General features: G+C 36.6%; 1 protein-coding gene across 14 annotated transcripts in view; it reads right to left on the bottom strand.

Annotated features, from left to right (window-relative positions):
- RAPGEF2 (Rap guanine nucleotide exchange factor 2) overlaps window positions 1–17232 on the bottom strand; it is a 258238-nt gene that overhangs the window by 79916 nt on the left and 161090 nt on the right. The window contains exon 1 of one of the 14 annotated variants that reach the window (XM_008000138.3): window positions 11715–12515. The exons of 11 other annotated variants lie outside the window; for them this stretch is intronic. In XM_008000138.3, coding sequence (XP_007998329.1) covers window positions 11715–11774 — 60 coding nt within the window. In that variant the 5' untranslated portion in view covers window positions 11775–12515. Of the gene's footprint in view, window positions 1–11714; window positions 12516–17232 lie in introns of those variants that run through there. 2 more of the 14 variants (XM_037993434.2, XM_008000142.3) reach the window with 2 other exon arrangements.

The raw sequence follows: 17232 nt of genomic DNA, 5'->3' as shown, positions 1-17232 counted from the left end.
TATGAAATCCCTTTGAAATCTATTTGAAAGAAAATCACCTCTAAATGTTGAGGGAGGAATAAACTGTTCGTGGACTTTCTGATAAGAATTATAATCCACAGGACACACTGAAAACAAAAGGAACTGTCCATCCTTTAATCTATGTACATAGGACAGGTATTTCACGTAGCTTCCCCAAATAGACCTGTGTGTGCACATGCATCTGCACATACAAGAAAATCCTGCCAATGGCTCCACCAGGCATTAGCCTGTGACTTCGAGAAAGTTAACTTTATCTCTATCTCCTGATTTCTTTAGTATGTGGAGGCAGCACTCACATTATTGTGAGGATTCAATGAGATAATAAATGAAGAGTTTCAAACATTGCCTAGAACAAAGGGAGCCTTCCATTTTAACTAATATCATTACTGTTGCTTTTTCACTCTAATAACAAACTAGTAAAAAGAAGGTTGCTGCTGATATGGAACGGTAGGGGATGGAAAAGGCAAACTAACTTAAGGACAGTCACCTAAAGGAAAGGGAAACATCAAGTGTACTTGTAAAAGACAAGTGTACTGTCTCTGCCTCACGTGTGTAACAGGTTTAATTTTCCTTACCTCCTGGATAGTGTGGATAAAATCTTCCTACAAAAATATAAGACTTGTATTTATAGGTTGTGTATTATTCTAAGCACTTTATAGGTTTTACCTCATTTAATCTTCACACAACCATATTACCTCCATTTTACAAATGAAGATTCCATGTTAAAGGGCCATACAGCAAATGAGTGGGGAAGCCAGATTATAAATCCAAGTTACTGATTCTAGAGTTTTCTGACCACAATGCTACAGCTCTTACTAATCCCTTCTCTTAACATAACTTTGTTCACAAAGGTCACAACTGGCCAGATTACTGTTTTCGTAATCACATGTGCAAACTATTTCCTAACGTGGGCTATTTTTATAGATGGGTTACTAGCAGCAGTTTCACTTCTAAGTCAGATTCCCCCCTTCCATCCACTGCTAAATTTCGAGAGCTCCTGTGGAACCCTGAGTAGTTATTTCAATACATTTAAGTACTCAGGTTCTTTAGGGGTAGGAATGATAACATTATATAAATTACAAGAGTAGAGTATTTAAACCAAAGTGGGAGCAGGTCATCTTCAATCCCATTCTATCCTGGATTTTTTCAAACTCTATGTTCCAGGACTTCCAGATGACTCTGATGCGAAGCTCAAATGTTCCAAAACTGCATCTGCCTGAAATGCCTTTATTCACCATGTTCATACGCATTCACCTGGTGGGCCCCAGCTACCCCCTGCACGCTCCTCAGTCAGCCCCCATACATAACAGTGGGTACACATGTCAGCAGATCCCTCATCTCCTACTATCATTCTGTGAGCAACTCTAAGATAGGAGACGTCTTATTCACAATCAAATAACCAAGACAAGTGAATGGTGACACTGAATTTTCCTTAACAAGTGAATCTGCTGTAAGGAACCTGGGAAGGTTAACAGCATATCCAGTTCTACTATCTGCACACTACTATTAATGTAATATACAGACGTTATTATTGAATATATTAAACATAAACATTAAATATGTTAATGGCTAATACCACATTTCATGGATTCTAAAAGTTTATTTCATTTCAACATCTTTGAAATTAAGATCCAATTAATAATCAATGAAAACAAAGTACTGGGCCATTTAAAGTAAGGTGAGTCAAGCAGTGACATTTTCATTGAAACACACATACAGTCAAATTTTAAAGGAAAATAACATCAAGGAATTCTTGATCCTTTCATCTGCTGACATCATAAAGTTAGCAGTGAGTAGACTGTGCTCAGATCAACAGAGATAGCTTGATTCCACTAGTCACCCTAAAAGACCATACTCATGAACGTTAACACCACACTGGTACCCTGGCCACACCAAACAATTTCATTTCACTATATTCAATGGCTAATGGTTTTCTAATTATTATATGTGTCCACAGATGGGACCAAAATTCCTTGAGTTGACATTCAACAGCTTCTGCAAACTGACCCCTCTCATCAACCCAGCTTTCCTCCAACTGCCCTAGCATCTCAGCCAAGTTGATCCACTCACTGCTCCTTGATGGCACATGAACCTTTCTGATTCAAGGTTTTAGCTTGTTCCTTCCGCTTTGCAAACGTTCTTCCCATTTCCTTTTTTCTTCCCATCTTGCTTATGTCCTATCCTTTACTGGCAAAATTTGAGTTTTACTTGCTTCTTTGGGGACAACTCAATTACAGGTGACAGTCTTGCCTGTGCATTCCTATGTATTTTTTGTCCGTTCACCCAGTATTTAAATATATGTTACTCCAACTAGATGGAAAATTTTCAAACCACAGTTTCTAATCTTTTACAGAACTCTGAAGAAAACCCACAAGAGAACATTCAGAATGTTGTTTCCTTATTAACACTCTTCTTACAAAGCAAATAAGCATAACATACAATTTCAAAACAAAATGGAACTGCTCAGATGACAAAAGAACAACAGTAATGTAAATGTTTTTAATTTTTTTCTCTCCATTAATGGTTCATTTTCTGCAGAGTGCTTCTGCACTAGTCAGTGGCTGTTCTTATATAAAAATGTACTTATTTTAACCTATATGTTTTTAATATCAATATAGATTTACTTCTTTTCTAATATCTAGCAAGTACCCGAAATGTTAATTTTTAACGTTTTATTTAGCTAACACTGAAGACACTTTCATTAAGAACTAAAATCTGTATTTTCCTCTTCTTTTGAAAGATAGTCCCTGACTAGTCTTGCTCTAAGAAACAGCTACGACATTTAAAGTTATCCCTATTTCTTTTTCTAGGATAAAAAAAGAATTTCGTAATATCACTTCTAATGAACTTTTGTGAGGTTGTTCAACAGACATGCTTTAATTCTTATTTATATCAGGTTGTTAATTTTTTTCAGAGGGAAATAGGGATAATGAAGGGTAAAGAAATCTGGGAATATGCCCAACTACAATGAACACATTAAAAGATTTTAGTGATAAAAGGCTCACTATATACAGTGCAAAGGGAGAATAAATGTCACCTGTGTTTATACTTTCTTTAGCTGCTATTTCAAATTTTATTTGTTATAACAAACAAGACACAGACCAAGCTGCTGCCTAAATAACTGTAACAAATAAAAACAATCTGTGACAATTAGGTTAGCTATTCAAAGTATACCTTCTTCTACATAAAATTGTTTTAAGTTATTTTTACATTTAGGTAAATGTTATCCCTAAAATACCATGATTTTGACATTTGACTATTTCAACAATGTCATATGTCAATGTTGAAATGATACTCATTTCAACAGGAAATAGGTAGTCCTATGCATCCATATCTTTAAGTTGCCATTTAAAATGAACAAAAGTATACCTTCAAGAAAACAAGTAAGTGTAAAATTAATTAGTCATAAAGAAAAAGCTAATTTCATCCTTCACATTCTTAGTCACTGGAAACCTGGGGCATAAATTTACTCATCGCTCATTTTTGCTAAACTTCCCGCAACCCCCACCAACCCAGCCACTATAGGCCCAGTGACTACAGAATCATTCTAAATCTTTACTGACAAGGAACTCAAGGCAATCTCCTTTTTTTTGAGACGGAGTCTTGCTCTGTCGCCCAGGCTGGAGTGCAGTGGCCGGATCTCAGCTCACTGCAAGCTCCGCCTCCGGGGTTCACGCCATTCTCCTGCCTCAGCCTCCCGAGTAGCTGGGACTACAGGCGCCCGCCACGTCGCCCGGCTAGTTTTTTTGGTTTTTTTTTTTTGTATTTTTTTAGTAGAGACGGGGTTTCACCATGTTAGCCAGGATGGTCTCGATCTCCTGACCTTGTGATCCGCCTGTCTCGGCCTCCCAAAGTGCCGGGATTATAGGCTTGAGCCACCACGCCCGGCCGGCAATCTCCTTTTTCACTACTATTAAAGATACTATAATACGAAGTACTTAAGGTTTACGTATTAAAACTACTGTAGTACTTTTAGTAGTCCTTCTCAGTTCCATAGTACCCATAAAAATTATATGGCAGAATTCTCCCATTTAAGTCCAAATATTTCTTAATTACTGAGAAAAATAAACAAGAGTGCTCCCACCTAATAAAAATACTTCAGAATGCAAAAGTGGGTTACCCATTTTTTTCCCCAAGAGAGGGAATGAAAAAATTACAACTCTTCACTTTTTCACATTTCATGTTTTATTGTCTTCATCATGAAAAGTGTGATGTTCTTTTTTGCCACTTTTATTAAATTTTTGCCCACTGAAAATACCCTATAATAAGATGACTCCATTGTAATCTGTATTTTCAACTCTATTAGAGAAGAGTAAGAAAATAAAACATCTATGACAAGAGATAGAACATATATTCTCAAAATTCAATTTTTACTAATAAAGTAAGCAAATCTTAATTCTAGTTTTTTTCTACAAACCAAAATTAAAAATGAGAGTATGGATTAATTATATTTACACATACACATACTTACACATGAAATAAGTACACGTATATAGATATATCAATAAAGGGGAAAGGAGGGTATGTTTCATTTAATAATCAAACCAAGTTAATACTGCAAACCAGTAATGTATCTCTCCAGAGTTCATTAAAGAAGAATATAACTTTGATAATTGTAAAGAAATTTTTCAGGCTGTCACTTTATTAATAAATGTAAGGCTAATTCATGCCTAAGATGTCTCCGAAAACAGCCGTCATGATGAATATCCAGTGTAAGTTGTAAAAGAGAATTTGATCTATTGATGTGGAATGAAGAGATCTGAAGCATATGGGGCATATTTATATAGTGACTTCAGAGTACAAAAGAAATATAGATAGTGGATGATTGATATGATGTATCATAGACTGCAATTATAATAAGATTCTTATATATCATACACGCACACACAAGCGAAAGAGAGAAAAACACAACAAAACTACATACAAGGCCTATGTTAGAGGTTCAATTAAGAAGAAACGGCAGAGGGTGACAAGTGATTAACTCTTTATGGCATGGGTGTTTCTGTACCAATAGGAAAGACAGTGAGTGGCAGGGACCATTGGTGAGCTTAAGAGAACTTCTTGTGTGATGCAATATGTTGCATTTTTAAAGTCTGCTCTGTTATATCATGTCTTTAAAGTAGCTTTAAGGTAGCAAATTTATATCTACATTCCCTAATATATCTTTTCTATTAGTTTCTTAATCTATATTCCAAAAACCAGACACTATTCCATTTAGCCCATTCTGTGTAATACCTAAGACAATACTAATAGCATTGGCATCTTAATACTATATGGAAATAATCACAAGCATGTGTCATGTCTATAAAGACCACTTCTTAAGGATGAAGAAAAAGTAGGTCAGAGAGAACAAAGATCTCAGAACAAGGATATTAATAGAGACCTTAAGGACACATTTACAAACTTTCATTTAAACTACAAACACACACACGCACGCACGTGTGTATTTTTATACATGCTCACATGGTTATATCTGTATGTAGCTATACTTAGACACTCATTTTATTTTTAAAATATTTTTCAAAAAAGCTTATAAGCAAATCATATTTGAATAAAATATATAATGATATAAGTTATTTGATCTAAATTGAAAAGGCTTTCAAAAGTTTATAAAGAGCATTACAGACATGACAGTAATAAGTTAGTTTTTCTAAAATGAGGGATATAAAGTAAGCATTAAAAAGTACTTCATTAAGGATTGAAAGTAACTGTAAAATAATTTTACCTTTATTGTTAAACAAAAGAAAATGAAGAAAACTTCAGCATTCATCTGGAGGAATTCTTAACAGATTACCTGAATAAATTAGGAGTTTGGTCAAACCTCTGGAGGCAGATTAAAGAAATGTCAGGGCTGGGTGCAGTGGCTCAGCCTGTAATCCAGCACTTTGGGAGGCCAAGGCAGGCACATCACCTGAGGTCAGGAGTTCAAGACCAGCCTGGCCAACATGGCGAAACTCCGCCTCTACTAAAAATACAAAAATTAGCTGGGCGTGGTGGCGGACGCCTGTAATCCCAGCTACTTGGGAGACTGAGGGGGAGGAATGCTTGAATCCGGGAGACGGGGGTAGCAGTGAGCCAAGACTGCGTCACTGCACTTCAGCCCAGGCGACAGAGCGAGACTCCATCTCAAAAAATGAAGAGAAGAGAAGAGGAGAGAAGAGAAATGTCAGGTTATGTTTAAGGAATACTTATACCTATGAGACCAAACTTACAGAGCATTTACTTTGGTGCATTTTATATAACATTTAAAATGAGAAAGAAAGAAAGAAACTGATTACTGATCTTACTAGGGTTAAATGGTTAAAGGAGAATAACTGAATTCCTAATGATACATTTTGAGCATTTACTTTTTCTTAAGTTCATCATTCTTTTTCACTAACCTAAATTGATTTTATTTTCAGATAGATTTTTTAATGAATTATTACTAAAAATATTTAAAAGCAAAGATATGAAGTATACTTATTTTGACTAAAAGTAAAGATCTTACTTTAATATGTCCTCTGTGACATAACTGGATACACAGTGATACCACTGGAAAAAGCACTGTCTTACCCACATAAGCAGAGCATGCAATGTCTTGGCAAGTTTCTAAATACATTTCTTCACTTCTAATGGGGGTAAAAAGATCTATTATTTGTTGCCAGGGTTTCTTGGCCCAAATCCAAGGCAAGACGACCTTGTCCTTGAATGAAACAACAGGATATGCTTCCTCTCAATCCCCTCTGCTAGCAAGCACAGTGGAAAATCATGCCAAGAGATAAGTTTATTTCATCTCAGGAAATATATCTGTTATAATAGACAAAATAAAGATCAGATAATGAAGAGGTGGAGTCTCACCCAGAAGAGGTGTACCCTAGCCTCTATAATTAGTCCTGGTGCTTTTTTCCTACATTGCTAAGGAAAATCCATCAATCAAAATATACTAAAGAGACATTCTACCCAATGTTTACAGACAAGGTCAAACTGTCATGGTAATATAACTCATTTTTTGTTAATTGAGTTCTCTTAAATCTGTTCCAGTTGAAAGACAGGAAGGAGAGGTGAAGAAAGAGGTTACACTCCTTTGCTGCATCTTCAAAATAGTCATTAATTTATCTGGTATTCTAACATCCTCCACTCCATCACCTGTACTGACCTACTTCTCTCTAACACAAAACTCCAACAGTCATGATTTCATTGTTTTTCCTCAGAACCCTCATATTCTTCTACATCTTCCTACCTTGGGCCCTCACATGTTATTGTTCCAGCCTGAAAAATCCTTCTCTATACTGTACTCTTAACAGCTGATAAACAGTTTTAAATTCCAGCCATACCGTTTGAACACACAGAATTCATTCCAGATGTAATCTGTCATCTAACTGTAAAGACCAAACAAATTTATAAGCATCAATTAGAAGAACTAATAAAATTAAGCACTGCATATTAAGTGATCCTGATTAACATAGAGATAAATATGAAGCGATAAGGACCAAGTCAAAGTCAAGCCATGAACACAGCAAGCTGAGAAATGAGAAAAAAAAATGAACCTGGAGTATTTCTCATCAGGCCAGCTTGTCCTAAAATAAAAGAGCCCAATCTTACATGTTTATAAGGGAACAAATGTAGATTATAGAGGGTCTTAAGTGACCAACAGGAATTTAGAAAATATGGTTAAGTTATATCCTTCTTGGTTAAGGGGCTTCTGAATGATGAAAATGATACTTATGGCTACAGATGAGTCATGGGCGGTATGGACTTAAGGGAGGTGATCATGAATTGAAGTCAGGCTCCACTGTATGCAGGGTTCACTGGGGCAGAAACAGGCGAGACACAATGGCAAGGTTCAGGACTTCTAGTAGAACACAAGTGGCCACGGTCAGGCACTCAGAGGTTACAAAGGGAATAGGCAGAGGAAGTTGAGACATTGAGCGTATGTTTAAAGAGTTAAGCAGCAAAAAGGAAATGTACACGGTAGGGCCAAACACAGAAAAGCAGAAGGAAGAAAGGAACTGGGCTAAACGGCAGCTATTCCCGACCATCTCAACTCAAGTCTCAACATGATTTCAAAATGGATAGATGTACGATTGACTCAGCCAAGCAATGGAAAGTTTTGTAAAATGATTTTGATCATGATATTCTTTCTGCTTGGAATGTCACATATGCCAGGAAAAAGACAGCTGCAGGAAAAAAAGCACTTTTTCAAGTTGTGTATTCCACTGGTTAATACTAGCTCTCATAATTATGCAGTCTACACACCGGAAGTAGACTAAATTTGGTCACACAGGGATAAGTAGTGTAAGTCTGTGGTTAAGGCAATGGCTATAAAATCAGACAAACCTGGGTACCAATGATGGCTCCACCACTTACTAGTAATATGCCCCTGAAAAAACTCTTTTTAATCTCAGTTTTTTCATATGTAAAAAGGTAATACTGTTTCTTAAGAATTGAGATAATATGTAATATAGTGTCTGCTATGCAGTACATTACTCTATAAATTACAGCTACTGCAATTTATTCCCATATTTAAGTAGGGCACTTTCTTATGTGTACTACCATTTTTATTATTATTTAATCATGACTTGGGCTGTGATTTAAGTATAGCACACTATATAAATCAATTCCTACAAAAATGTAAAATTTAAAAACATGTTATCAGTTTGATAGCATCAAATTAATTTATTTTAAAACTTTTTTTTAATTTACAAAGTTTCTAATCCATCCTATATTGTGGAATTTTCAAAGGCATCTGAGCCGGACAAAATGGGGAGAGAAGAGCTCCACTTTAAAAGACAAAACAGTTGGTAAATTGAGTAAAGATACTTTTAATGCTAACATTTTCCCTAACTTAATGAGCCTATAAAACTTTTCTTCATCTACCATCTATTAACAGTCTATCCAACTAATGGTCTACAGTAGTCTTTAGAAAAATGCAGTCTCATAATACAGTTCTGAAATGTTAGAAATCTCTTCTTATTTTAAAAAGAAATCACAAGATTTTTACATTTTTATATTCACAAAATCATGAGATTCCTCTGAAGACTAACTGAAAAGCACCACATGACTATAAAAATACAGCCCAGTGCTGGGTGCATTTCTGGTGACATGTGGGTATTCATCTTAGTATTATCAATCAACCACATAAAATGGAATTGGGGGGAGGTGTGATAAAATATGTAAAATTTACTAGTTAAAAAGGTTGAGACTTTATTCATCCAAAAATTTAAAGAGAAATTCAATGGTATTTATCGTACGTCTATTATGTGCCAGCAACTAAGGTATGCATCGAATGAGAGACAACAAATAAAGAATAAAAGCCCATGAGATCTGAAAGGTTCTGATAAAGTAGAATAACTGAGCTTACCACTTGTGCCTTGTCATAGCTAAAAAATGCCTCTACCTCAAATTTAATGGTTTTTGTTTTCCAGTACTGCACTACTTGCTGCAGTCAAAGAAGCCAAGCCATTTAAAAGTCCACAAACTTTTTGAAGAAGCAAAAACAGAAGTATTTGTGAATTTAATAAATTCTATTCATTTGAAATTAGCTCTGACACCATAAAACCTCATAGGATGAAAAAGGGGCCATCTCACTCATTTTTGCCCAACAACTACATTGAGTCATTTATCGAGAGCCTGAGTATTTTCTTATTCAACTCCTCACACACAATTAAAATTTTAAAGGTCTGATTATTACATAGCAAGCTCAATAGAATCAAAGGACTAGTCAACCATGATACAGCAAGATCTTGATATCCTAAGCTGCATGTGGCATCTTGAGATGGCAAATTCTAGTATTTTAAGTTCTAACCAAAGTATCATGGGCAATACCACTCACATATTTTCTATAAATTGCTTGATCCAAAATTATTTTATCGCTAGTGATACTTTAGTCTAATATCTCTCTAAATTGTAGCAAAATATAGGCACTTGTCAGGAAACAAACAGGTTTACAGAATAAGATCAGGGACTGTAGTTCAGGCACTACTAGGTAGTATCTGTCCCAACTGGCCTTTTCATGAATGTAGTAATGTGTTTTCCTCCTCCTGACAGTAAATGGTTTTAACAACTTTCTTTTCTTTTTTTAAATAGAGATGGATTTCACTATGCTGCCCACAGTAGTCTCAAACTTCTGGCCTCAAGCAATCCTCCCACCTCTGCCTCTCAAAGTGCTCGGATTATAGGTGTGAGCCACCACGCCCAGCCAACAATTTTCTTTGTTCATTAAATTTATATTATTATTCATTTAAATACCCCCCCACACAAACACACACACATACTTTAAGAAAAGACATATGAAACAGTTAAGTAAAAAGCCTGGGGTTTAACTTTTATTTCTAAGGTTCCTCAAGTATAGCTTAACTAACACTCTTACTTTTACCTGGTAAATCATGACTACAGAAGGGTTTAATTTCAAAGGCCCTGTTAAGAAAATCAAACTACAATGGAACTTCTCTACAACACCCTTTACTACTAGTGAAATTAAGTTTAGGGCTGGTCTTTCTCTGGATCTGATCCAAAGAGAGTTAATTAGTGAAGTACCACGAGGACCTCACGGTAAGGGGCTGGGCTCTCGGCGCCGCGTCATAACATGCTTCCAACACAGCCGCTGCCTTAAGCACAGCTTGCATGGCTCATTCCTGAGGTGAGACAGTGCGCAAAGAATCACTTCGTCTAAGAACACCTCTTGGATTTAGTTGGTAATTTTGTTCATAATGATGAACAAAACCAAATTATACTCATGAACCTAAGCACCTAAATACTCTACATTCATGGCCTCCTATCTATAAACTTACAAAGCCTCAGTGACTTATTTCCACTTTTGAAGTTTACCATCTTATCTTCTTTAGAATACATGAAAGACAATTCCTATACTTTAACAACCTGCTAGATGCTAGGATGTAGAAGAAGGCATTTCAAAAATACTTAGACTACTATACAAGCTGCCTAAATTCATGCATTTTCATTTTGAGGATTGAATATATTTATGTATGTATCAATCAGGTGAATTTGTGTGATGCCAGAAAACTCCCAATATGGTGATATAAAAGTAGCACTGTGAGAACTCACATTCCTGAAACAGGAGGCTCTGACTTGCTGTTAGGCATAGAAAAGTCTTTCTCAGTAGCTGCCCATGGGATTTCAGCTTGATAAACACATAGCTGACTCATGGGATCAATTATAAAGAAGCAGTAATTTTTTGTGGCATTAAAAAAAATCTGTGTTTTCATAAGTGATGAATACATGTTAAGAAGTCAGATAAATCCCACTGATCGCTTTATTACCAAATCAATAACCAAAGCTCTCCCTCCTACACTCAAACCTACATGTGAATTCCTCACTATAGATTCCTGTTCTCAATAACCTTTCTGATGATTTCTCATTAATTTCAACTACAAAAACATTTTTTTTGAAAACTATTCAAGTATCAAGTCGAAGCTGAACTGTCAAGCTTTAGTTTCTGAATATAAAAATCAGCTGCCCAATATTTCTCAGTATTAGTGATTTTGCTTTAAATAAATTGCTGGTCTTGCTTCAAATTTTTAAAAATTACAACATTGGAGGAACAAGGCAGTTTTAATGTACCCTCCCCTCCTCCAAGCAGACTATTATACCTTCTACAAAAACTGTTTTCCCTGAAGAGAAAGAGCAACATTCCCATTTTAAAGCAGTTCTCTATGACGTGCTATCAAAGCACAAGCGGCATTTGCGATACTTACTGAGTGTTTCTCCTGCTGGCCCATAACTCCATGGTTAGCTGGGATTGCTAGTGGTTTCATAATGAAGAAACATATGCTGAACTGAATTTACACATCATGTACCAATCTCTCACGATGGCAAGTCACCCTCTACAGCATTAAATTAAAAGAAAAAGGAAAAAAAAAAAAAAAAAAAAAGAGGGAGGAGGGAAAACCAAGCTGCAGCTTAAAGTGTCACTACTGGTAAGCTTAAAAACCCTTCACACTTGTAGACCAGAAAAGGAATCCGAACAACAGTGTTCGTCTCCATTTTTATAACATTGAAACTCTAACCATCCTAGGCTATGACAAGACCGAGAAAACCTCATACAGCTCTCAGTCTTCCAAGAGAACAAGATCATTTCTGAGATTGAAGAACAAGAGGCAAAAGAAAAGGAGAGGAAAAAAAAAAAAAAAGAAAAAAGCTAAAATGGCTGACTGCACACAGACTCCCCTCAAAAAGGCTTAACACAGAATTATATTAGTCAGGGTGGTATAAGAACCAGGCTCTAGCATTCAGCCAAGCATTGTTAATACCCTTGTTTCATCTGCAATCACACATACAGAACCCTCCAACCAAGAGAAAAAAAAAGAAAATGAAAGAAAGAAAAAAATCAGGGCAGAGCGTGTGAATCGGGAACTCCTCCCTAGCTGCTAATGATGCTGACAGAGTGGTGACCAGTGATCTCTGTCCCACTCCACTAACCAAGTTTGCACAATTAATCTTAGCAGCATGACACTGATGGACATTTAATTTAATGATGTCTGTCCCTCACACTCAACACAAGCATGCCTGCTAGCAAGAGAGCCACTAACAGAAACACAGCACATGCACACACACAATCTCAAAAATCATGAGTCTGAATGCAATACACCAATATAATTACATTATTGTGCTTACTTTGGAGGACCATGGCTGCAGGCAGTTGGCATAGCAACGCACAAGGAAAGCCATTTCCTGGATAGAAAGCTTCCTTTTCTAAATAAAAAATTCCTCTTAGGAAACAAACGGCATTGCTGCTTCCTGCAGAAAGCAAGACACTGTAGTCTGTCTCTTAACCTGCAAGGCTCACACTCAATGCAGTTCTAGTGATGTAAGTGGATTTCTCTCTCACCCTCCCTCTCCCTATATACACTGAAATATTCAGCTCAAATGGTACACACATTCCTTAAGACTCGCCCCCTCCTCTACTTAACCATTTCACTCATTAAGGTAGCAATGGACAATTCAGATAAAGTAACAAGCTCTTGCCTGTATTCTATCAGCAGCTGTAGGTTAAGCAAGTCTCAGAGGGATGGAATCCATTGATTGCTGACTCCAAATAATATCACTGAAGACAGGGTGGGAAAACGGAGCAAGGACTTACTTGAACAGCTTTGAACTAAAATATGATTTTTTTTCACCAAGGTGAAGATAAAGGAATCAATGTGACCTCTATCCCACCCTCAAATATCGCTGTGCTATAGTAAACAAGTATCTATCAAAAATTTATAAAATGCACACTTGACAAGCATTGTATAAATTTAGACGATGTGATTTTCACAAACACCCACACACACACACACACACATATACACACACACAGATGCACATATTGCCTTGCAAATAATATAAAAAATTAACCTACCCAGGTTTTTTTAAAAAACCAAACCAAACTTCAGAGGCAGAGAGTTGAAATAAAATGAGGATACATTATTCTATTATAAACTCTTAATTTCACGTAGGTATGTAGGTATTTGAAAGACTGCATTATTTTTGACAAAGGACATTTTAATTCTGAAACACTGGTCAGCTTTTCACAATCAGGTTTATCTATCAATGGCACATGTAAAGAAAATAGATACAGAAAATGTAGCATTTTTAATAATTGACTTTGGAATTGTCAGTGCTTGCTGACTTGTGTTTCTTGACTACTACCTAAGACTCTGCCCACCCTATTCTCTTTCCTTCTTTTTTTTTTTTTTTTTTTTTTTTTTTGAGACGGGGTCTTGCTCTGTCGCCCAGGCTGGAGTGCAGTGGCCGGATCTCAGCTCACTGCAAGCTCCGCCTCCCGGGTTTTCGCCATTCTCCTGCCTCAGCCTCCCAAGTAGCTGGGACTACAGGCGCCCGCCACCTCGCCCGGCTAGTTTTTTTTCTTTTTTTGTATTTTTTAGTAGAGACGGGGTTTCACTGTGTTAGCCAGGATGGTCTCGATCTCCTGACCTCGTGATCCGCCCGTCTCGGCCTCCCAAAGTGCTGGGATTACAGGCTTGAGCCACCGCGCCCGGCCTCCTTCTTTCTCCTCATATCTAAAGGCAACCATTCCCACCACATCACTCTTTTGGATCCTTCTCCAAACATTACCCATTATCCTTCTTTTGCCATGTATGCTTAACCTCTGCCCCACAACCAGAGTCCTCCCTGCCAGTTTTTAAATGTGCAGGTCTCTCCCATCTCAAAAACAAAACAAAAACAGAAACATTCTCCAGACCCGGTATTTTCCTCTTCCTCCACTTCCCAGCCAAATCTCTCAAGAATCTGTTTTGGTTTACACCATTCCTCATCCCATAGAATACTCACATGATGAACCACAGTGATCCTGTTACACCATTTCTACATCTAAGAGTTTCCTTAACATCTCTGTCCATGATCAATCCATCACAACATCTGTTTATTGCATTCTGTAATTTTTCTCAAATTTAGATTTCTCTTTGTCTTTGCTGTTATCATCCCACTCCAATCATTATTTTTTGCCTTGAGAACTGTAAAAGTCTCCTTAATTAACTGTCTGGATTCTAACTCCATCCACCCAACCTATTTACCATACCACCTCCTGAAATCTTATAAAAACTAAAGTCTAATCATTTTGCCCTCATCCACTAAGCCTCTTTCACAAATGAAAACAAAACACTTCCATGGCTTCCCACTGCTGCTGGCATAAAGACCAAAACTCTTATCATGATCTCCAAGATTTATACGTTTTCCAGATTTACACCCTGCTCACGGTCACTCTCTGCACTCCCAAGTTGCATGGGCGGCTCTTGCCTCCCTGATAGACAAAAGGGCCTTTGCACACGTTATTTCCTCTGCCTGAAACTTTCCTTCTTCCTTCCTTTCCTGATTGATGCCACCTCCATCCCCAAAAACACACTGGTGAAATACCCTCAGAAATCTCGTTAGTGTTTATCCCTTCATGGAAGCACTTATTTACTACCATTGTAATTTTGCATGGAGTCCCAAGAGTATTTAAGCAGTTAGTGTCTGCTTCCTCCACTACACTCTCATCTCCACAATGGCTGGTGCCACATCTGTCTGTGGGCACTCCTGTATTCGCCGCCCCAAGCACTGCAGGCACTCTCATTCTTGTTGAGTGAATGAACCTTCCACTGACCGGGAAAGGGCACTGGAAAGACCCTATTTAATCCTCTAGACTAGTTTCTGTCAAAATCCCAAATATTTTTCTATAATATTCATAACTTACGACTTAAAAGTAAACTTTTGCCAAAAGGTAGAAGCAACCCAAGTGTTCGACAGATGAATGTATGAATAATATTCATACAAATGTGGTATATGCATTATTCAGCCTTCAAAAGGAATGAATTTCTATTACATGCTACACCACGGATAAAACTTGAAGACATCAAGCTAGAAATCAGCCAGTCACAAAAGGATAAATACTATATAATGTTCTACTCTAGATATCAGAGCAGTCAAATTCTCTAGGTACAAAGTAGAATGGAGGTTGCCAGGTGCTGGGGGAAGGAGGGATTGAGGAGTTATTGTTCGATGGCAGAGAGTTTTAGCTTGGGAAGATCAAAACAGTTCTGGAGATGGACGGTGGTAACGGTTGCAAAAACAGTGGGAATGTATTTAATCCTATTGGCCTTTTACACTTAATAACATAAAATTGTGAATTTTATTGTTACTTATATTTTATCACAATTTAAAAAAAGTAAATGGCAACTCAGGGATTAAATAATCAAGTTCTACACCTTCCATCTGGCCCGTGTCTCACAAAACACATATCCATGAGCCAAAAAATTCTTCTCAAGGTTATGTCAAATTACCCCCATGCTGATGGTGTCTGACTTTATATATGGAGGTTTCCAATTGCTTGCCTCTCTCTGGAAAAATGTGTGACTTCTCTCAAGATGGAAACTAACCTAATCGGGGAACCTGATAGATGAAGTAAAATCACACATCTTCAGGCACTGATGCTTTTCTGTGCTGAGACTTGGCGTGATCTCTCTCTCAGTCTGGCTCCACGCCTACAACCTACACATCTTAAAACTCATAATTGTAATACAGAAATTTCATTATCCACACTATCTTGTATGTTGAAACACAATTATGACAGGTTATAATATACCAAACACTGCTAAAGAAATAAAACATAAACAAAGGATTTAGGGGAAACCCATATTATAGATTTTATACAAAAAAGAATAAATCACACTTACCTTGACGTTCACTCCAATTTGGGTTATGTTTACCTCATTCCTTAACCATTACCAAGTAGCATTAACTAGATCCGGTTAAGAAAAAGAACCATGTAAGAACTTTCTACCCTGTCAATAACATCCAATGACTTCTAAATTATCAGTAACAACACTCCAAAAAAATGGAGTTTATATAGTTCAGGAAACTACTTAATGCAAAGGCTTTCCATGCTATATTTAATACCATTATATTCTTTTTTTTCCACCTGAAGTATTCACTTTCTAATTACTATGAAATTGAGAAAAATGGTCTGTTCTTAGTAATGATTAATCATACTTAGAACATATACAGTGTTTAACCATAGATCTCAATGTGCTTTACAAACATTTAATTAAACTTCATCAAAACCCAAGGGAAACAAGAGAATAATGTACTTATCTTTCATAGAAAAATAAAGTGTATAAGATCATAGAGTTAGTAGCATAGAAGAATGCAAAATAGAATTCTAGGTTTAATACCACTTACTTCACTTAATAGTTAAATATTCCCTCTCACCGCTACCACAGAGGAAAAACTATAGAAGCTGGGGAAAACCTGTGGGTATAGCAGAAAGAAGTCATTCTTTGATACTAGAAAACAAGAAAGTTTACAAATCGGATTTATAGTCTTTCATCATTTCCCCAAAAAATGTCATTTTAAAATGCAATTTTCTATATAAGTACATCAAACTAATTACGCACGGAGCCAACACAAAATAAAAGATGGTAGACATGGTCAGAAGTTTTACTTTCTCTTTTCCTAAAGCCAACACATCCCTCATTAATAGTGCAATTTCTTTTAGAAGAAAAGTTGATTATCTGATAAACTTTATATTTTAACTCAATCTTACATTTTCACATCGTCTATTTCATCCTTGGGTTTACCTCACACAAGTCCTTGACACACCCCACCCAAAGCAGTCACAGAAGACACCTGGGCTAAAATTTCATTTTTCTACTTTCATAAAGTGAAATGGTACTTCTGGTTCATTATTAAAAATAATTTAATTATGAAATAAAATATGAAAGGAACTAATGCAAT

This window comes from Chlorocebus sabaeus, chromosome 7 (genome assembly GCF_047675955.1).
Source record: "Chlorocebus sabaeus isolate Y175 chromosome 7, mChlSab1.0.hap1, whole genome shotgun sequence".
In the NCBI taxonomy this organism is placed as follows: Eukaryota; Metazoa; Chordata; class Mammalia; order Primates; family Cercopithecidae; genus Chlorocebus; species Chlorocebus sabaeus.
The sequence above is the reverse complement of the archived record's forward strand: the minus strand, read 5'-3'. Positions and strand labels throughout refer to the sequence as shown.